The sequence below is a fragment of the Solea solea genome, chromosome 15, assembly GCF_958295425.1.
Source record: "Solea solea chromosome 15, fSolSol10.1, whole genome shotgun sequence".
Classification (NCBI taxonomy): Eukaryota; Metazoa; Chordata; class Actinopteri; order Pleuronectiformes; family Soleidae; genus Solea; species Solea solea.
This window is the reverse complement of record NC_081148.1, coordinates 12,168,342-12,190,392: the sequence shown is the minus strand read 5'-3', so window position 1 is coordinate 12,190,392 and position 22,051 is coordinate 12,168,342. Positions and strand designations below refer to the sequence as shown.

Sequence of the window (22,051 nt, the reverse complement as noted above, 5' to 3'; positions counted from 1 at the left end):
AGCTCATGGCTGTTATTACTACTGTGTAGTAGAACGTCCCTGTGTGTTTCTATCATTTGTGAACGGTTGAACAGACTTCTGCTTCTTTCAGGCATACCAGAGCTACAACTTGACTTCCCATGTGTTTGGCAGGATAATGTGCTTTATGTAACTCACTTTATCTGCCTGGGATTAACGACAAGGCACACAACAGAATGTGCATTAGAAAGAAAACTATAACTAAATGATAAAAAACAATATTTTATTAAAACTACAAAATCCCTGTTGACCTATTTACACTAAACACAGAGTGTGTTCAGTTTTCTGTTCAATTATGGTCATAAACTTAGTATTTGATGCACTGTCAAGCCACACTATGCTGTCACTTTTCACAGCATAATTCTTGATCGTTAATTATGGTAATTAATACATTCATAATTAATTAATGAGTATAAGTCAAAAGGTTGTCTATTTCCACTTAATTCTATAATATAGAATTTAACTGCTGTACTAGTTTTTGTTAACGGTACGATGTCCAGCAGCCTTTAACCCTTTACCTTTCGATGCTGCTGTGTTTGTATTTTCACTTCACTTACTACCTTATGGTTAAACACCCTCTGGATTTACCTACAGTATGTGTAAGTATTAAAGTAGTCATATTAAAATACAGGAGTCTTCAAATGGATAAAATAAAAGTAGCTGACAGACAATGTTTACATGGACATCAATAATCGGACTAATCAAATATATTTTATTGTCCTCACAGGGATTTTTTTTCCCCCTGGTCAAATGTTCTGCAACAGCTTCAATGCACTGTTAAAAAACAGTAAACCAGAGTCCAAACTGGGCGACAATAAAATGCCAGACTCAAGTGCCAGTGCTTATCAGAGTGCATGTCAGACTTGGTTGAACAATGTGATAGGCACTGGAATGAATAAGAACTAGAAACAGATGGGTTTTACACTCACTCCCCCTCTAAAGTCTGCCTGAAGGTATTTGCTGAGTAACATCAATGTGATGTTACTCTGCTATACAGCAACATCGTCAATGTGATGGAAGTGCTCACACTGAACAGTCTGTGTCTGTTGGAAAATTGCATTCACATTACAGAAGTGACTTGTCTGATTCTTTTCCATTGACTCAGATATGATTTTTTTCCAGGGCCATGTGGAAAATGGAATCCATCCAACAGTCAGTGCTATTACATGACCATGCTAAATGTTTGACATCAGTCATACAAGAAACTGAGTGTTGTCGTCATAGACCTGTGACGGCAGCGCCGCCATGTCAAAGGTCAGTCATATTAACATCAAGGTTAGATGACTGCCTGCCACGTGTAGTTGTGAATGTGAACTGTGAACAATGTGGCTGAACGAAGGCGGTCACCTGCAAAACTAAGGACTGTTGAGCTTATTTTGAATAACAAGTTAGATTAGATTCTGATGTTCACATGAGTTGCCAAAAGGATAATCCAGTCACACTTCCATTGACCTAGTCAGATAATGACTCATGACACTATTGTTGCTGTCTTTGACTTTCCTATATGCCAGTTTCAAATGTTTTATATTTCCGCAGACACTGTAGCCAGGAGCGTGTGCATCCATTGTCTGTCATGGACTTGGGTATCTCCTCGAAAATGGCGAGGTTACAATATGATGTATCAAGTTTTGCCAGTACACTTTTGTCCAACAAATAGAGGTCAGACACCTCGTCTCCTCGGAGCTCTATCATCATCAATCCTCCATTTTCCTCATGTTTGAGAACAAATGGTTGTTGTTGTTCTTGCCGGCTTCTTAAGCAATTTATTTATTTACAGCTCGATTACGTATTTCAGTTCACCCACAGTTGTTGTGGGTGGAGTGGAGACGCGTCAGAGACGCATCACATTTGCACTTCTGTTCAATGCAGTCACAATGTGTCTCCAACCACCTCCCAAAGTGGTTTCACAGATTGGACAACAATCTGGCCAACTTAATCCGATCGTATAAATCGCATTTGAATGCAAATGTGTAAAAGGGGGCCTTTGTCCACCCCTGTGAAAACCCTAATAAACCACAGAGATGGATCAGCAGGCCAATGTTGTACTGTGATAGAGGTTCAAAGACAGTCATGGTCTTGTGGTGTCAGAAACTTTGGATGACAATCCAAATCATAACATCACAGGTTTACACAGGATCACAGTTTGATATTCTCCTAGATGTGATCTTCTATTTTGATCTATATCCGTTTTGTAATCACAGAGTAGTCAGAATTTACATCATAGTTTTCCATTCAGACTGTTGTCTTAATCTGGTCATTTAACCCTAGTTAAATGCCAATTATGCATATTTTAGTCCAACTGTTTACTTCAGCACAATTAAAAAGTGTCTGCACCATGCTGGATGGTGAGGAAATCCTTGCTGAAATGCAGCACTGACAGCAATTTGGTGATGTTTTATAACATGCTGGCACGAGTGAATTATCCACTTGTGCATGAGAGGGTACAAAACACGTCGGTATTTCGTGTGTGTGTAGAGGTAGGCCCGGGCACGGACAGCACTCTGCTCTCAGTTAGAGGAACCAGGCTAAAGGCTAAAGAAGCTCAGAGGCTGTAATCCCCGGATGAAACCATCATGGCTGCCACTCGCTGAGCTGTCAAGCTCCCCACAAAAGAAAAGGTAAAAAAAAAACCCGTCACAACTCCACTTAACGACTACAGCTGTGCAGTTTGTTTGTTCCGACCGTTCGCGCTTGGCCGCATTTTTAAGTCGACGCAAGGGTGAAAATAGCGGACCTTCGGTAACTTTGGTCGCCACGCTTTTTTTTTTTATTCGCCAAGTTATTTCGTCTTTGTAAGCGCTTGTGCGTCACGTTAATTCAAATGACTCTAACGCGACTTCGTAAAACGGTACTTCGGTTGTCTCCCTTGGTACACAACAGTGTGTTTGTCCACGCAAGTAGACGGGGTAGTCACGGTGTCGTAGTTTTGTCGTAACTTCGCTATTCCCAAGGCGTTTTGCTCACAACAAAAGCAGTCTCATCACTTTGTTGTGGTCAATTCACACAGAGCGATGGCCGCACGATCCCCCCTTTAATCTTGTTGTCTGCCAAAAAGTGCCAACTGATATTATTCCCGTCTTTTTATGCGTGCATATGTTCGTTTTCGTGTGTTTTTCTGTATGCACCACCCCTCCTGCCATAGCGGATTTGGTTTGACAGAGTATGAAGTTCATAACTACAGTGTTAGCAGGTGAGTTAAAGTGCAGTTTTCTGCACCTGGTGGCTGATAACAATCGGAGTTCCTCGTTTTGTATCTGAATCCAAATGTGAACACGAATGTCCGTGCGGAGTCACTTTCTACTATGGTCAGCAACAGGTGGACGCTAAATGAAATATACATGCACAGGAGGACCGTGAATGCAGCATCTGCTTATTTAGAAGGAGCAGTGCAGCACATGCATGCTCTTTTGCACATATGCAACAAACTTGAGTGACAAAACAATCACTTATTCATTTGCTGCATTTGCGTTGACTCAGCATTGCAGGAGCATGTTTACACTGTTATTGTACAGCTGGTGCTCAGATATTTACACACCCTTATTCATAAAAGATTCCTTATTCATATTAGTATATAGGTATTTATTAACTGTGTTTTTACACACGTTTTTGTCTTAAAATGCAGTTATGTATGTGGGTCAGACGATACAGAATCTCTTCCATTAAGCAGTACATTTCAGTTCAATTTGCTCTGTTACACAGTTATTTGCATTTCGGTTATCAAAGGTTTGTAAGGATACCAAAATAACTGCTATCTAATTGCAATTATTTTGACAGGATGTGCAGTTGCGATTTGATTCACGAGGGAATGGTAATTTTTACATAAATAATCTCATTTTTAGAAGATGTGTATAGATCAAGACAATAATGAATCTTAAATTATATTTTGACACACATTTTGTCTTTGACAAATATTGCGCTTCATGCGATCTGAAAATTGCACTAGGCTGTATTGCGATTTTGATCAAATTTCGACAAATTGTTCAGCCCTGATCTGTACCACCAGAAGTTGTTTTTTTTTTTAGCATTCTTCTGTTGTGGTACCTTCATCAAACTCTAAGGAGGTGAGCTGAACTGCACTGTCCTGCCAGGTAGATATGCAATTGTCAATTGAGAAGTAATGGGACATAAGGCTGCCATTTCTATATATTTGGAAAATAAGTGAATTTCTTTGATGTATTAATATTATCTTTTTAGACAAGTTAAGGCCAAGAGATTACCTACCCTTTTTGAAATCAAGATAAACAGTCAGTTTATTTTCTCTTCATTCTTTCATATAAAAAAATGATTTACTGCAGTCTTATAAACACTTATTTGCTGTTTGATTATTGTTATGTTTGGAACACTTTAGTGAAATGCTTTTGTAATTGGTGCTGCTGCAAATTATAATTTCTTGTTTTCAAGCATAATGTGTTGTTCACTTATGAATAAAACTGAGTAAAATCATTTCATTGTGTGATGGTTTTTCCATTAAGGTTATTGCAGTCTTTTTTAGTTTATTATATCTCTTTCTCGGCTCTTTCAGAAAGCCGAAAACCCATGGATCCAATGGATATTTCTGCAGCTACCTCCACAGGAGTTAAAAAACGGCGCCTCAACAAGAAGGGTAGGAAGTGGCACAAAAGACCACACCTCAGGAAGACTGCCGTTCAGCCCCCGACTATGCAAAGTAAAGATAAGTGTGGACCAAAGAAGATAGCAAAAGAGTGGGAGCAAAGCAAAGTGTGGCCGTCATCAAAGAGGACCCCCAAGGAGGCACAACAAAGTCGGCGCATGACAAATGACTGTGAGAATTTGCAGAAGTTCTCATGCACTCAGTGCAGCGACAACTTGGAATATGGTCCCAAAGACCTAGTGAGACACTTTGAGCATAAACACAGAGGGAGTTCACCAGTTTTTTCCTGTCATATGTGTACTTTTAATACACACCAGTTCTCTTACCTACAAATTCATCTGTTAAGCCACAAGGACACTTTTTCGAGTTGCAGCATTTGTAACGATGGCGTTCAACGCACATGGCCTGAGTTCAGCGCACACTTGACTATGTGTCACTGCCAGAATGGCAAATATTCATGTGAAACATGTCGCAGATTCTCCACAAGCGAAGTTGGAGTATTTTTAGAACACATATATGTACATAATTTGGGTCTAGAAGGAGCACATGATGATCTATTGCTGCACACAAAGGACAAGAATCCAAAACCAACCACTTTAAGCTGTCAACACTGTGGCTATGAGGCATCTCAGAAATGGTTGCTTACTAAGCACATAAAAACTATCCATGTTTGCCAGAATGGTGATCAGAGGCGGAAGAAAAAGGAGGTCAATTCCATAGCAATGAAACCAAATGACCCCATCCCAAAAATGAAGCCAAGATTAACAAGAAGTGCAGTTAGGGAAATGTGCTGGCTGACACAGGACTGTCTGTCTCTGCCAGGGAGAGAATTCCTGGATAAATATTGCCATCTGTCAGATCCACAAACAACACTAGAGGAGACGCAACAGTTTTTGATGAAATCTGTCGCTGGGGAAACTGGTGACCAAAAATGGACCAAGGCTCTTCAAACTGTTTTGTCGAATGTCCCTCAAGATGTGAATCTTCACCCAAAGTCGGAGAATAGCATCATGTCGAACACGTCTGACCTCACTGTCCTCACAGTCAAAAATAAGATCACTGTAGCACAGAACGGTGCTGCATTTGCTAAAAGGTTGAGAAGGATGACGGCATCAGATAAAGAAACAGTTTTGCCTGGAAGTGCTGCTGAGGATGCTCGTTGTATAGTTGACCAAAATGGGTGTCAGTCAACTGTGAATGATTATTTACCTTGTCCACAGACTGACACCAAACGCCACAATGATGTATTGGTGTCAGCCCAGAGTGAGACAACTGAGTGCACTCAAATGGAAGAAAATATAGAAAATCAGGATTTAAAGACGGATCAGGAAATTGAGGAACATCGTAAAAAACAACAGGAACCAGTGCAAGAGGATATTATTAATATTTCCAGTGAGTTGAAGTTGAAGTTGAAGTTGAAAAATGAAAGTGTAAAGCAGACACGCATCAATAAAGTCAAACCGAGAAGAAGACGAAATCGGAGATGTAAAAGAAAGACCACGTCTAAAAAAGTGGATACAAGATCCAGAGGACTTCCCCTAAAAATTGTGTTGAAGAAAAATCCAGTGAAGGGGAAGCAATGGGTGTCAAAAAGGTCTTCGTCTTCATCAGGTAGAGATTCGGCAGCACAGATTCTTCAAAATGGTCTACTATCAGAGGTTCACCAGCAGAAATTGACCGAAGCTTCTAAGACCGATTTGTGTGACCTGGCTGAAGCCATCCCTCCTATTCCACAATCAAAGCAAGAAGACCTCATGTCTGATTGTACTTCAGGCTCAATAGGGTCTGAAAATATGGACAGTAATGATCCTGGCATCAAAGAAATGCCTTCAGCCCAGCTGGAAATAAGAGATGACTTGGAAAAGTCGCTGCTGTTCTCTCAAACAGGAGATGACGAGAGAAGTTCAGCTGCTGAGATGGAGTCAAATTTGAGAGCTGATGCCGAGACCAAATTAGAGATGTGCTCCAGTAACGCACAACAGCTCCAAACATCAGGCAGTGACATGAGCCACCATGAGTCAGACAATAAGAAGACGTCAGCAGAAGAAGTGAGTGCTCTCAGCAGTTGCAGCAAGTCGCCTTCTTCCGTTTCCCAACCTGTTATAATACCACAGGGTAAGATGGCAAATTATTGTTTATACGCGCAAATAATAGTTAAAAATGTTACACACTAGCATTTTAATGCTTGGTGTACATTTTAGAACAAACAGCACTAGCAATCATGCTTTCTTTTTATCTTTTCCCCCTTAACAGGTGATGATTCAAGCCTTGCTCTTTCTTTAGAGAAGAGTAACCACAGTGTTGAAGGGATAAGAGACGGAGAAGTGCCTGTAGAATCCTGCTCAGATCCCCTAAGCAGTACCCATTCGCTTGTGGAGAAAGCCATCCAGCAGGAGCCCTCACCAGCCTCTGGGCACCGGCGGCATCCGGTCCCAAAACACAAGGAGAGGACCCTGAAGTTAGTAGCCATAAATCCATCTCAGTTGGTAAAGCGTCCGGCGGGAGACCAGCCCGTTGTGGTGCTAAATCACCCAGACGTCGACATCCCTGAGGTGGCCAGGATCATGGAGGTCGTCAACAGGTACAGAGGAGAGGTGCAGAAGGTCATGTTGTCCCGCAGGACTCTGAATGCTCTCTCAGCCACGACCAGTGAGGCCCCAAAGACGCATGACCCGACAGAGGTCCCACCTGACTCTGCGGCCGTGGTGAAAGAGAGGTTCATTTTGAAGCTGAAATTTCGCAAGTTGAACAAGAAAAAGTATGAAGTCGTGAGCGCGGTCTCTGCGAGCAGGGAGGTCGCGACAAAGTTTCGCTGCTGGTTCTGTGGCAGGGTCTTTGCGAGTCAGGAAATGTGGATGGCCCATCGGCAGCGACATCTGCTGGAGTGGAAAAGGCCAAGCTGTGAAAACTCATGAATGTCACACACACTGGATGGAAAAACCAAAACTTGTCTGGAAAAATATGACTTTGCAATACAACAAAAACAATAATGGAAGCTGTGATAGCCAGTCTCGTCTGTTTTTTTTAAGGTCTTAATGAGTGGTTGTTTTTGAATCATTGTCATGCTTCCTGGAGGGTTCATGTTCTCAGGGTGATTTGAACATTTACCTTTGTCTCCCAGTATGAGTAGCTCGATGCAAACCCTATGTAGATTAGTAATTATTTGAACAGCCACAAGGACAAAAGGACTAAGTTGACAACTTAGTCCTTTTGTATTTTTTTTTTTTTTGTATTTCTTCTGTGGCAAATAGATTTATTTAAGGTGATCTATGTACACTGTCATGGAATATTTTATAGAACACTGTAATATGTATATTTGCCATACCATCTGAGTTTTATGGATCAATCTATGTACGGGTAGACTATACAGTGTGGTAGCTATAATATTTATGTTTTTGCAATGGGGCACAGAGACCCACAGGTTACTCGGTTATACCAAAAGGTTTGTGTTTAAAAAAAAAAAAAAAAAAGAAAAGAAAAAGAAGAAAAAAAAAAGGACAATAAGCTGTTTTTATTCAACATTTATTTATGACCTTAGGTTTAGTCTTTATATGCTTTTCTTTGTGCTTCTTTGGCCTTTTGGAAGAATCTGTGTACAATTGATGTGTGAACTCCAAATCATGCTAAAAGATATTTCAGTGGGAGCAGATAACCCTATAAACATGACTCATTTTTGAGAAGTAAACTGTTGATCTTTGTTATAGATCAAATACTAACAAAATTATTACTTTTGAAATCTGGATTTTTAATGATGAAGAGGCCTGGAAGAATTGGTCATTTTTGTTATGTAAAAGAACAACCAAAAACACATTTCCTCTCTTTTGACTTGAAATGATAATCTTTTTAATTGCACTATGAAAGGAGGATTTATATTTCCCATTACCTCACTTATTAGGTCTTTGACAATCTGAACCTGTGTCAAAACACTTCCTTATGCAGACAAAGGAAAACACTGGCTCTTTGTGTGTGTGTCTTGGAAAATTGGACAGATGTACCTAAATTATATACGTTTCCCCAGATCTGGAGTGTCGGTGACACACATTATTCTTTTCATTGTAATTTAGACAAAAGATTTATAACTGTATATAGTGGAGGTAGAGGTACTGTAAAATATTAGCAGAGAATTTTCACTAAGTGCCTTGCAACCAATGTGCATGAGTGTAACATTATTTGTTGGAACAGAGAAGAAAACGGAACTGTCGTGGTTCCTGGTGGTATTTTCTCATGACTGAAGACTTGCGTCTACAACACAAGAAGTTTTTTTTATTGAGACAAAATGTACAACCTTGTGTTTATTTGCTCTCCAATGTACTGCTGTCGTAAGCGAATCATTTGTCTGTCTTGCTTCCCTCTGCGTCTGCAACACTTGTCTCATTCCTTGCATTAATTTTGATACACTGTTTACCGACAGAGCATTAAAAAAAGAATCTTAATAAAAAAACAAGAGTTAAAAAGTCTTCAGAATCAGTTCTGCTTGTAACCCAAATGACCTTCACGCAGTCCTGTTGACAGCACCTTAGAAATCGTCGGGGGGGGAAAAAATATGACATAATCAGTTCTGTTCAGTCTTGACAGTAAACACAGCAGGTTGCGATGCAGCCTAATCAGTTGGCTGTCGGTGGGCTCGGCTTCGGTGTTATAGGGTAGCACAGCTTGACGGCGTCCTTGTTGTTACTCTGGCTGTCGATCAGCACCAATGGAGTCTTCTGGTAGCTCTCGATGATGTGGGAGATGCTGCTGAAGTGCTGGTTGAAAAGGGAGGTTTAAGGGTTAGTCCACAGAAAGAAGTCGTTCTCGTTGAGATAATCTGCTAAAATCTTACATTTTGTAGACACATCTTTTAAAAATAATCTTAAAATTTGGTTTATGGGATGTTTGTATGCCATGCAGAAATGGTACAGGTCACAAATCACAGGTACCAGGTCTGTTAGACAGCATCATTTCCTGTTTTTTCTCACGCGTGAGTATTGAGTAACAAATTAATATAAAATGGGTTATTTTGGGTTGTAAAATCGTTATTTACTCTGCTCCAGGGGGCTCAAATTCAAATGACAAAAGGTCAAACCTTTTGAGAAGACACACCGAAATAACAATATTTATGATATTTCACATGATTTCATAATGAAAGTGTTTGTTTTGACATAGAACAATAAATAGTTCACAACAGAAATGTATGTATGATGCAAAAGGAATCTATTAATAAAAAATCCATTCAGAAAAAACTCATAACTTGATATTAAGTGGTGAGATGCATGAAATTCATTTGGGGGGGGGGGGGGGGGGGGCACATTCAATTCAACTCAATTCAATTTCATTTGTATAGCGCCAAATCATAACCTACATTACCTCAAGGCACTGTACATAGACAACATCCATCAGAGCAGAGAAACCCAACAATTCACACAATGAGCAAACATTAGGCATCAGTGGAGTGAAAAAAAACTCCCCTTAAACAGGAAGAAATCTCTGACAGAACCAGACTCAAAGATGTGCCGCCATCTGCCTCGACCCCATTTATATTGAGTGTGCAAATTTCACAACTGAAGTAAAGCAGTGTAGTATTTTATGTGAATTATAATGTTCGTGCTCACTATGGCTGTACCGAGATACTGTACTTTAATGCTGTGACAAAATGGCCTAATATAGAATAAGGTGCAGTAGAGCCTACCTTGGCCTGTCTGAAGGAGATTATGAAATTTGCATATATGAGTGAACAGTAATTAAAAAATGTCTCTTAAGACTATGTACATATGCTTACCTAACTGTATGCGACTGTGCGTGGGAAATGCAATGAGAGATGATTGAGCTTGTGAAACCATACCTCCTCTCCTTTCTTCTCGCTTCCCAGCGCGTATTGCTGTGTGTTTGCTATGAATCTGATGGGTATGTTGTACACCCTGCCCTTGTAAAGCACCACTAGCGTGTAGGGCTGCTGTGTGTCGTGACCAGAGCTCTTCCGCACCATAAACGCTCCATCCTGAAACAAAACACCTAGATGTCAGATGCCAACGCGTCGTCACGTGAAAATAATCCACACACTGCTCCGTTGCGTTAATGGCCGTGTGTTACGATGATTCTCACTTTATTTGAGCGGAGCAAAGCATCGTCAGCAGTCTTGCGGTTACACGTGCTGGAATACCAGGGTTTCTTATAGACATCTGCATTCTGAGAAGAAGACATGGGGAGGAATGGAAGAGGTTTTTCCCACCACATTACTATAGAGACATCTGTTGAGTAATATTTACAGTGTCTATTTAATGTTGCCCACCTCATCTTCCTCTATCAATCCATTTTCAGTAGAGACACTTCTTCTGTCTGTTGCTTCAGAGACTAACAGAATTATTATAAATTTTTTTTAACAATACAGCTTTGATTGAAAGATCATTTTTTGTCTAGGTTTGAGTCGATCCATATAAAAGACACAAAAAGGTACAACTTACTCATGGAGGTCAACTGTGGAAGAGGAATTCTGCAACCGGGACCAAAAGATAGTTCAATGCTGAGATGAAATACATTCTAATTCTATTAGATTTAAAAAATAAAAAAATTATATATATATATATATATATATATATATAAATGCAATTCTTACTTTGGTCTTGACAAGTCTAGTGTGGAAGCTTTTGGAGGAGTTGTGTGTTCAGTTTGTATCACAGGCAGCTTTTGGCCTGTGGAAATCATAAGATAAGATCAACTTTATTTATCCTTCAAAGGGGAAATTCACTTATTACAGCAGCAAAAACATTTAAGACAGACGTGTAAGCAAGGGATTAAAGAAAGGTAAAAACAGAAAAAGAAAAAAGGACTATAGTCTCTGTGCATTATGTGCAGAAAAAGTTATGGACATTATATACAATGAATGAAGGCTAGAGAAATATTGCACGTTGCACGTCGATGCGTAAATAAATATAGTGAATATTGTGTATACAAAAAATGACTCGTAAGAATATAAATACCTGTAAATATTACAATCCACCAGCACTTGCACCAGTAGTGCAAGTGAAGGTGGTTACCAAACATGCAACAAATGATCTATGTTCAGTTTAAATGTAGTTTCTTTTTCACTTGTTTGAAGGCTTCTTTAAATCACAGCCTTATTTACTTTTAATCAGAGAATGTGGAGATTCTTCAAGTCCTAATAAGTCCTACTTCAACTGAACTAATCAGTGGGCATCGATAAACATCTGTGTGTTGTATGAAAGAGTCCACGTTATTACCTCACATGGAGATTTAGTTTGTTATATATTTACAAAAATGTAGAGTCAATGAAATGTGAGCTCATAACATTTTGAGGTTTTAGGGAAAGACAGAATATCACAGAAATGGACGGCGCTAACGGCACAATCTGCTGTGACTAGTACCATGTAAAAAAAACAACAACTTACTTTCAAAGCCCTTTGCTATTAAATCCGGCCTCTGCAACAGAAATCATATAGATTTCAACATGATTTAAACTAAAATACCTTACAACAAAAATGACATGTTCCATTTTGACTGCATGTACCTAATTTTTAATAAACAAAATTTCCCTACCGGTCTAAATGGTGGCTTTGGTGACCTCCTGCAAGAAAACCATGATGATCAGTCTAACAATTATTACCTTCTTAACATTTATACTGGAAAAATGTTGCTGATCGATGCTTACTCTCTGGGCAAAGGTTTTGGTACGAGTGGAGGACGACTCTCTGCAGGTTTATTGCTACAATCTATAGGAACGCACACGGGATCTACCAGTTAGTATTTGAATGCAGTGACATTTTATCACTAAGTTTTTATCACAAAAAACTGAGTAAATACTCACTACCATCTCGATCACAAACTTCATATTCATCGTCTTGTGTTGGTTCCTGGACCTTCGAAAATCACAAAACCAGTGTATCAAAATCCCACCGGAACATATACATATACATACAGTAAATTGCACAGATTGTCTGTTTTAAAATCATGCACATTAGTCATCACTTACAGTAGGAGCTGACCTGATATTCTGTCTAAAATAAAGATAAAAGAAAGTCATTATTGGTTGCAGTCATTGCAAAGAAATGCAATAACCAACATTCTGGCCTTTGGTATACTGATCTTTCTAGCAGATGTAAATAAACACCTAATAAAATTCTCTTTGCATTTGATGACAAATCTCTCAGGAATATAAATACCTGGGGCAGGGTTTTGGTGGTAACAAATTTAACAGCGTTGAGGAGATTGTGCACCGTCTATAAGGCAGATGTGAGCAAACGGTTAGTTCCATTTCAAATTTCTAAAACAGTGTCATTTTATATTGTGATATTGTATAGTGCAAAACTGACCTGTTTGATGCAGACGATAATGAGCTTTGCTGTAAATATTCCATAAGATACACATTAAATTAAATTCCATATTTCAAAGCACTTACATTGTTTTTTTGTTTTTTTAACACTACCAGTTTACCTCTTTGTCTGGGACTTCATAAAAATCTGAAAAAAACAAAAACAAAAAGAAAGACAAAATTGGACAACCAGACAGTAAAATGTTGGAAGCCTCCACTTGGTGCTGCATGTTGTTATTGCTTTAAAAATGTGACAGTGGCCTTGGGCATTTTCGTGTTTGGTCAGTCAGCTTCTGAGTGTCTCCCACCAAGCAAAGAAGGTGTTTGCCTTATCGGCTTTTACACACATATTCAGTATTATACGCTGAAGAAAGACTCCACAGAAATGAGGTGACAAGAGAATAATATGTGCTGAAAACTGAAAATGAAAGTGGAATCTTTGCAAGTCATAGGAATGTGGGCAGACACTGAAATTGTTTTGCATCTTATGTTTGCAGGTCCAAGATCATGGGGCTTGTTAGAGGACAGGCTCAAATACCAAGCAGCAGTTGTTATTGTTTTGAGTTGGAAAACAAAAAATCTGACTGAAAGAAAAGACTGAAGGTGACTCTAGATGATTAAAGGTATTATTATTCTGAAAATATGTCTTCATTTTGGGATTTTATTAGAGTTACAATACAAAAAAACAAATGTAATGTCTTAATCACCAGTAACTACTATCTATTTCCAAAATTAAATTTTTCACTAACGTTAATATATGCATACATTTTTTTTCCCCCTTATAATCAAATTCATGCCTTTAAACTTGTCTGACCTCTCCAGACTTGGAGACTCATAGTACAGGAGACAATTAAGTTAACAACTTATCTACGATCATAGAAAGAGTGGTTTCTCTAATTAGAATGCTATGCTCAGTGTGGCTGTTTATTGTTGTACCTACCAGGACTGGATCGAGGTTGTGGTAACGTTGCAGGCAACCTGGGGAGTTCCTTCCGTGCTCTGCCTCTACAGAGCGACAAAGGATCTGAGGAGAGACATGAGACATTATAGTACTTACTTACCCCCCCCCCCCCACCCCAGATTTTGACGTATATCTTACTGGTGGGTAGATCCTCTGCAGGTTCTATGTAGTTGTCATCATCATTATTGCCGTCTGGATTCATGTAGTCTTCCTACAAAACAACATATTGTGTAAAAGGGGGCGGTTATCCACACTAAAGCTGAATCTGTATTTATGAGAGAGCTTTGGTCAAAGTTGGTTTACGTCTTCGCTCCCCATGTGGGTGGGTTCTGGGGGCAGTTGTCTGGAGGCTTTGTCCGGACGAAAGGGCTTCCTGGGCAAATGTTTAGGCTGGTTACGGCAGCTGTCTGGAAAGGAGAAGTAGAAGTAGCAACAGGACATCAGCGTTGGCAGTGAAGCACTAATTTGATGCCCTCTGAGTATTGTGGCTTTGAAACTGAAAGGGCACGATAAATGAATTTGTCTCTGGAGAATAAAAACTATTTTATTTTCTAACCAGAAGAAGTAATGCAATAATAACAATAAAAAAAAAGAAGCAATGAATAATGATCAGTTCTTCATTTCAAATGCCTGTACTCACCAAGGTACTCCCCTGTTGGGAAGGAAGATGTTGTTGTGAAGGGCCTGTGGCTGGGTGGCGGTTCATAGCTGTCGTCCTGGTCAGCATGTGGATCTTCATACATGTCATTATCCTGGGAACAACAAACGTACAGTGTTTTAAACAAATATGTCAGATGAAGACAAACCATAATTACTCACAATTTTACACTTACATAATCGGGTTCCGAGAACTGATCATCAATATCCTCATCACCTGTAAATACAGGAATTTAAATGGATTATATTACAAAAAAAACAAACATGTGTGGGTTTTATTATGAATGAGTAAAATTAATCTGAAATGGGTTTTTCTCATTTTAGAAAAAAGCCTCTTCGAGTTAGTGTCTCAGTTGAGGAACTACTGACGCGTGTCTCCTCATGTCACAGACTGTTGAACAATCTTTCAACAAGTTACTAAACCACAATTTTCCGTGTACTGTTTTAATGGAAGTGTCACATAATTAAGCAGGGTGTTGAGAACTTGTGGAAACAGGTAAAGGGAGAGTTGATACAGAAGAGAGACATCATATACACTATTTATTTATTTAACTATACTGTATGTAGTTTAGTAGTGTTTCCCAGAATTCTCAGACCTTTGGACCTTTTTTGTTTCATTAAAACAGGCAGATTTAAGATCGTAGCACAAAGTTTCTGAGAGTTGATTGGGTTGAAACCCAATCAGATCAAGCAGTAGTTGACAAACAAAAAGTTAACTGGAGGTGAAGCTTGACAGCAGATAACTGTTTGCTCTGATGCAGTAATTCATGTATTTGCATAGTTGGACATGAAGAATCATCACTCAGTCTGGAAAGTTACGTAAAACCCCTCTTTTTTTTTATGTGAACTCACTCTGTGAACTCACTTATTGGTCACTGGCATTGCTAAAACCTTTTCCACAGAGACACATGGGGAAGATTAGGCAACATCCATTGTTCTGAAATACACTGACAGTTTGAGTCAGTCAAATCTTTCAGTCACAGACCTTGGTGATGGGCATTTTATACTAGGGGGAAAAAAATCTGCAGATTCTACAGATGGTGATTAATTGCTGCTTCATTAACATCATGACAGGTATAATAATAAAGACACAGATCTTACCTCCATAATCTCGCGCCGGTACCTTTGGAATTTGTTTGTTTTTTAGTCTGCCATATAGAGAGAGATTGACATTTTTATATTATGTTATCGCTATTAATAGAAGATGTACATTTCCATGGGATGTCAAGATTTCATTCATCAACATGATCGATTGTTTTACTTTAGTGATATTTCAAAATAAAACGAATGAGAACTAATGGCGTTAGAAGTGTCACTGCTGTATCTATCCTTTTGTGTCTATAAATGACTGATATCTGGAAAGGAAAGTGAGACAACAAACATCTGTGGAAGTTATTTTTGGTTTGTGGGTCTCTCATTCCAACGGCTGTGAAAGAGGAATTGACATTTTTTACTGATGCGTACACACAGACACGTGGCATCGAGAATCGTTGTTCACCAAACTTCCCAGAACAAATTTCCACAGAACAAATTTAGACACCTGTGTGCCTTTCCTGTGCAGTAGTCTGAACTGTATTAATACCAAGATGTGTAAACTTAGACACTGACCTTCTCAGTTTATTCAGTAAACTGCCATCCTTTCTTTTGATGTCTTGAACAATCTTTTGAAGCTGCCTGGAAAACACACAATTTGGCATTGTCATTTCGAGAGAGCTTAAAGACACTTTCTGATATAATTTATTGCCTTTTGCAACATTCAAGTTAATTGTATTGGATTTATGCAAAAATAAAGGGTGGGTATCATCCTGGCTGAGTGGTCCTTGAGACAATTCATAAATTAAAAGTAGCCACATTATTATAAATACTCTTAAAATAAAATGCCATGTCATACATTATTGTTACAAACAAACAAACAAACAAACCCATGCCTGTCAGGCGACGAACAGGGTGTAGGAAACATATACAGCGTGTTATTCCTAACAGGTGTTGACTCAGGAAAATAAAGCAGAAATACCATGTCTCCCTTTTCACGTCAAGTGGACACATTGTTTTAATAAGCAATAGACAAGTCAGTGTACCCAGCTTTGGGGTGACGGAGTCGCACGGATGAAAATCTCCACCGTCATTTCGATGAAAACACGCAGCTAAAGCAGGTGAGTCGCAGCTAACCAGGATAAATGCTAAGCTAAGAAGTGAGCTCACAGCTTACTCTAACCCAGAGGTCACAAACCCTCGGCCCGCAGGACACATGCGCCCCATACTTAATATCATTAGTATTCATTTTGCATCAAATATACAGTTATATTGTTCAGTAGTTTACGTTCCATATGAAAAATCACTTTTATTTTGAAATTGTGTGAAATATCTTCATAAATGTTTTAATTTTTGATGTCTTTTTCTCCAAAAGTTTGACTTTTTAACTGTAAAGGTCGACTTATTGGGCCAATATTTACCATTTTGTTTAACCAAAAAAATAACAACGCCGATTTACGGTCAGGCACCTCCGCGGGCAGCCCTGTGTTATTGATGGATGGAACTTGTGCTGCTGCCATGTGTGAAAGACCCCAAGCCAGAAGTTATGGAAAGGCCTTCAACAATCCTGGGAGAAAACGAGGCTTAAATTTAGCGATGGGCCTATAATGCAAAAACACTATTGCACTATGTAACCCCGGGGCTGTTCACTTCCCACATTGTACCTCCCACTGCCAAACTATAAATGTGTCCTACCTTGATACATAAACCATATTCTTAAATTCTAAATGACTAATTTAGATACAGAAAATGTTTAATTTGAGTTCTGAGCCAGCGTTTGATTTCAACAGGACATGCCGAGGTACCGCTGCTCTGTACCGGGCACTGTGAGCGCCGTGCGTCTGCATTAGCGGGCCTCCGTCAAACTTGCTGCCAAACTATAATTATAAACTATAATCTTGTATGTACACCGTTAGTCATAAACGTTTTTTTCCCTCAAAATGTATTAGTTTGTTTGTTGTAATGTGCATTAGTGTGACATTTTATCATGCACATAGAGTAAAAACTTTCAATTATCTGCCCAAACATTGGCAGCATACATCGGCCATTGGCTAACCTTGACTTCTTAACATTGGCATCGGCTATAGAAAAACCCATATCGGTCGACCGCTAATTCACCGACCCCCTACTGACCAGACTAGACACTCAGTGACCCCCATTTGAGTTTGAGACACCTGCTCTAACCTCACTGTCAGAATTGTAACCAAAACTTTAGGATTTGCAAAAAAAAATACTGTGATCACTTTTTCTTTTTCAATAATTTATCTTTGCAAAACCAAAAGTTGTGTTTGCAAATCTTAAAATTATGGATGGAAATCCAAACGTTTTCTCAAAATTAACAATATATAAATCCATATCCTCTCCAAATTAGGGATGGACAAATAATGAACAAGCCATTCTATGAATTATTACACGTAATCACGTAATCATTTCTTTCAAGTAGTTGTTCTGGTTAAAACCAGAATATGTCAATGTGACTCCAGGAGGAGTTTTTTTAAATAGTGATAGTAATAAAACGTTTCTCACACTTGCTTTAAATAAAAGCCACTTCAATTAAATTGAAATAACCGTTTTGACCTGAAATGGTAGTTAAACACAGTTGTTAATTATCCCATTAACAAACGGTTCTATTTAGGCATAAGTAATGTGATCAGTAATACCTGTGTTTACCTGCCACTCCCTGATAAAATGGCTCATTTGACAAGTTTAGAGTTGGGACGTTCACGAATGAACCAAATCTATTGAACAACTCTTATTTTTAAGAGTTATTTTTTTAAATCACTTTCACGCACATAGCATGTGCCAATTTGATATGCAAATTGGGTGCGGGGTGTCAGACTGCAGCTATGAGCCAAAGGAAGCACAGCAGCATTTCTGATGAAAAGAAGGGCAAAGCAAAACCCAAAATAATATTTCTTTCAAGCCTGTCTCAAATATTGTTTACTAAAATGTGTACTAATGTTACCAAGGACAGTTCAGGAGTCCTCTGCAGGGTTATACTTGAAACTTGTTTTGTAAAAGTTTTCTATATTAATATATTTTAGTATTTATATATATATATTTAAGTTTAGTATAGTTTTGCATAGAAGTTCTACTAAGACTACTAAGTTTTATTATTGTGCCACAAATAAAAAGGTGTGGAATGATTAACAAGTCAGAAGAGCTTTATTTACACTATGACACATTTTATACAAAGATCCAAAATAGTGAGCCAGTCTTTTGAACGGCTCTTCGAAAGGAACGGCTCCTCAAGATCCGGCTCCCTTCAAAGAGCCATAAATCCCATCTCTAGAGAAGTTTTAACTTTTTGGTTACTTATGAAGAAAAACTGTATGTTTTACCTTTTTTAAAAAAAAAACAAAAAAACCCCCCAAACATTTATACAACATTGTATGCATTTCAATTTAAATATAATAAAGACACTCTGCTCCTTTAGCAGATATTACGAAGGACTAGCAAAAAATGACAATGCGTCATTGTCTGCTGCAATTAAAAATAACATAAACAAACTGGATGACTTACCGAATCTTTGCTGTGGCAGGAGCAGTGAGTTTACCCAACGTATCCATGTTCATGTTAAGCTTGCTAGTTTACATAGTTGGCTCCTCAACCATTGAGCTTGTTTTGACAGATAGACTGCGGCAGCAAAACTGAACGCTGTTGCTATGAGTCTCGTCCTTGTCACACAGGGGAGGGAATTTTTTTTTCATACCCGTATTTGTAAGAAACATTCACTTCTCTTTTCCACTCCTTCTGACACACACGCAGACACAGTGACCACACTTTGAGCAAACTTCTTAAATCACGCCTTGCTCTCTTGACTCTTCAGTTGCACTTCCACCCACATGTTGCCGTTTTTAAAAGCTATACCGTGCGTGGTCTCAGACCTTTTGACCCCTCTGCATATAATGTTCACCTCATCTGTATGCAGTCACATTCATCTCTATTTATCTTTCCTTCCTCTGCAAATAGAACTGCATTTCTATATGTTTCCTCCTCACCAAAGACACTTCTTATAAATACTGCTGCGTGACACCCAGGGCTTTAAAACAAGTCTTTGTATGTGTAAGGTCATGCTTGATGTGATACAGAAAGTACCGTACCATTTTGTAATCCTGAGTATTTTCTATATAAAGTAGAAGGAAGTCTAACAAAACTGTGCAATGTTTCCTGTTAGACTGGCAGGTGGATGATGTACTATCTTGAGAGACAGAGATAGAGATAGAGATGGCAGATAGAGATGGCACCATGGCAAAATATCGAACAAAATATGGCAAAAATGTGGAACACAACAGAATAAAGATATACCAACATGCTGTCTGTGGTAAGAAATGTCTGCACAGTAACAGAATTAAAGAGACAGCTGTGGGTTTTTGAGGAACCAGCTGTGTATGATTCACTATTTAGTCTGGGATTTTCCACTTTGGAATAAATGTGAAATTACTCAGGACATCTACAAACTAACATGCTGTGTTTTTCACCTCTTTAGCTTTAATTACAGAAATGAGTTCAATTGCTTTCAGTGGCTAAGTTTGCATACGCTGACTTTAGCAAGACATGCAACTTCCTGGTTCAACAAGTGTATTACTGAGGTTCAGGAAGACAAACAGTTGAATTTGCCGCGTACTGTTCACACTTCGATTCACTGGCATGTTGATGGAAATATTACACAACACTTTACCTCACTTTTTATTTTTTGCCCTGTACATTTAAGCACCCGTGTTTTTAATGTCAGTCTGTAATTTTACCCTAGTAACCACATTCGTTTAAATGAAAAAATATAATGCTGTATGTCAACAAGTGTAAAACTGATGCACACACGCACACACATATAATTGTCTCTGTTCACATGACACATAAATGTACACATCCACGCAAACACAGATGCACATGGGAATACATGAACAGGAACATACTGCACAAACATGAACAAACATGTGCTGACAAATGTGCAGGTGCACTCAGACCTGAAACCCACAGCTGCAGCTTTGTGTGTAGCACTACAAACAAAGCATATGTCCATTTATACACACCCACCCAGACATTCCTCTAATTTTATTAAACGTTGAGGTTTGTACTATGACATTACATTTACCCACCTCCTGTCATGTAGAATTCTTTATTTAAAAGTAACTATAGATAAATAATGTATAATATAATGTAATATAATGACGAGAAAGGTACCGGAGGAGTGAGGTGATGACAGTGGTATTAAAGTGTTACTCACGGTTGGTGAATGAGACTAAACTTGCTGAAGTCGCTGTCAAACATGTTCTGTGAAAGCATCAGAGAAATCAAAACGTAAACACATGGTAAACCAGGAGACTACAGAGTTCTTAGATAACTGTGTTTTGTTTTTTACAGCAGAAATGATCCCAAAACTGTCACCCAGTGCTGCATTACCTCTTATTTAACAGGAGATGGCAGCATCTCTCTGACGGCTATTACAAATCATTTTTTTAGAAGAGCCAACTGAGATGCACGGGCAGATATATTTGCATTTGTTAATAGATTATATTATATATAACAACAACAACACATTTTTTTTACACTTTTAGACTGACACTGAGTAAAGAATGGCCTCCATGTTGGACTTTATATGTATACATATACATATGCAGCTCATTTAATGTGTATATGAACACACTGGGAGTCAATATCATGTAAAATACAGAACAGAAGGCATAATCTTTAAAAAGACTATAAAGACATACATAACCTACATCATACGACACAGTTTCAACAAACATTTTTCTGATTTTCTGCTGCATTGTAGTTTCTTGTTGCATTTTAAGGTCTGTTACACTAAAATCTGTAAATGAAAGGAAAATGATTACCATAAAATATGCAACAAATCCCACTAAATTATGTATTTCCCCCTCTTCATTCATAATTCATTACCCTAAGTCATTCCTAGCACAGTCCCTCTTCTGTTTTATACTTGGTGTAATGTAATGCAGATTGATGACAAGAAATTATTATTATTATTTAAAAAAAATCTGTTTATTGTTGTCTTAAGTTGTAAAATATTGTGTGAACAAATGGGTAGGAACGTATTAATTGAGGTTAATGTATGAGGTACAGGTCTACTTAATTTAGATATGAATAATGTGTGGATGGCCCTTTATCTGCAGTCTCTTGTGAAATGTGTAATAATGGTTTTGGAGCTATTTATGATTTATTTGAGGTAATCTACCAGGAGAGTAATTACTAGCGTGAATGTGGGCACTCAAATAATTTGCAAATCAGAGACTGAGATCATTTAATAAGAAAGACTTTACCTCTTTCAAAGAACTGAACCTTGGCCTTACAGATACACACTTGATCATCCCACTGGCTTATAGGAAAAAAAACACATCTTTATAAAATCAGACTTTGCCATTTGACATTGAATAAAATATCAAATAGTCCGCCCCAGTGGATAGTCAGGCACTGCTCCCACATTGAATTATTTATAGGATTGTCT

The 22,051-nt window shown here is 38.5% G+C and overlaps 3 protein-coding genes across 5 annotated transcripts in view; 2 read left to right on the top strand and 1 right to left on the bottom strand.

The window, feature by feature from the left end:
• Positions 1-2,420: 2,420 nt before the first annotated feature.
• LOC131474017 (uncharacterized) lies at positions 2,421-9,087 on the top strand. 3 transcript variants are annotated; one of them, XM_058651717.1, is made up of 3 exons: positions 2,421-2,636; positions 4,541-6,745; positions 6,884-9,087. In XM_058651717.1, exons 2-3 carry the CDS (start codon positions 4,555-4,557, stop codon positions 7,543-7,545), a joined length of 2,853 nt encoding a protein of 950 aa, XP_058507700.1. In that variant the 5' UTR covers positions 2,421-2,636; positions 4,541-4,554; the 3' UTR covers positions 7,546-9,087. The 3 variants fall into 3 exon arrangements, with proteins under 3 accessions (XP_058507700.1, XP_058507699.1, XP_058507701.1); XM_058651716.1 differs by lacking the exon at positions 2,421-2,636 and adding an exon at positions 2,686-3,208; XM_058651718.1 differs by lacking the exon at positions 2,421-2,636 and adding an exon at positions 3,860-4,106.
• The window catches only part of blnk (B cell linker), a 27,894-nt gene continuing 13,979 nt past the window's right edge, over positions 8,137-22,051 (bottom strand). The window contains exons 4-25 of the mRNA XM_058652144.1: positions 20,813-20,859; positions 16,162-16,227; positions 15,655-15,701; positions 14,730-14,770; positions 14,537-14,648; positions 14,200-14,303; positions 14,035-14,107; positions 13,876-13,959; positions 13,058-13,083; positions 12,937-12,965; positions 12,787-12,843; positions 12,597-12,621; positions 12,432-12,483; positions 12,276-12,336; positions 12,164-12,191; positions 12,016-12,046; positions 11,223-11,298; positions 11,071-11,099; positions 10,899-10,951; positions 10,712-10,795; positions 10,452-10,607; positions 8,137-9,375 (exon numbers count right to left, since the gene is read on the bottom strand). Coding sequence (XP_058508127.1) covers positions 9,235-9,375; positions 10,452-10,607; positions 10,712-10,795; positions 10,899-10,951; positions 11,071-11,099; positions 11,223-11,298; positions 12,016-12,046; positions 12,164-12,191; positions 12,276-12,336; positions 12,432-12,483; positions 12,597-12,621; positions 12,787-12,843; positions 12,937-12,965; positions 13,058-13,083; positions 13,876-13,959; positions 14,035-14,107; positions 14,200-14,303; positions 14,537-14,648; positions 14,730-14,770; positions 15,655-15,701; positions 16,162-16,227; positions 20,813-20,859 — 1,422 coding nt within the window. The 3' untranslated portion in view covers positions 8,137-9,234. The remainder of the gene's footprint in view (positions 9,376-10,451; positions 10,608-10,711; positions 10,796-10,898; positions 10,952-11,070; positions 11,100-11,222; positions 11,299-12,015; positions 12,047-12,163; positions 12,192-12,275; positions 12,337-12,431; positions 12,484-12,596; positions 12,622-12,786; positions 12,844-12,936; positions 12,966-13,057; positions 13,084-13,875; positions 13,960-14,034; positions 14,108-14,199; positions 14,304-14,536; positions 14,649-14,729; positions 14,771-15,654; positions 15,702-16,161; positions 16,228-20,812; positions 20,860-22,051) is intronic.
• The window catches only part of dntt (deoxynucleotidyltransferase, terminal), an 82,632-nt gene continuing 76,983 nt past the window's right edge, over positions 16,403-22,051 (top strand). The window contains exon 1 of the mRNA XM_058651719.1: positions 16,403-16,706. The gene's annotated coding sequence lies outside the window, so the exon portion shown is untranslated. The remainder of the gene's footprint in view (positions 16,707-22,051) is intronic.

Bases quoted from the DNA above. Each gene is read 5' to 3' on its own strand.
- LOC131474017 (XM_058651716.1), top strand. From the start codon at position 3,181: ATGAAGTTCATAACTACAGTGTTAGCAG. The intron at 3,209-4,540 runs GTGAGTTAAAGT...CGGCTCTTTCAG, and splicing joins CATAACTACAGTGTTAGCAG to AAAGCCGAAAACCCATGGAT. The intron at 6,746-6,883 runs GTAAGATGGCAA...CCCCCTTAACAG, and splicing joins ACCTGTTATAATACCACAGG to GTGATGATTCAAGCCTTGCT.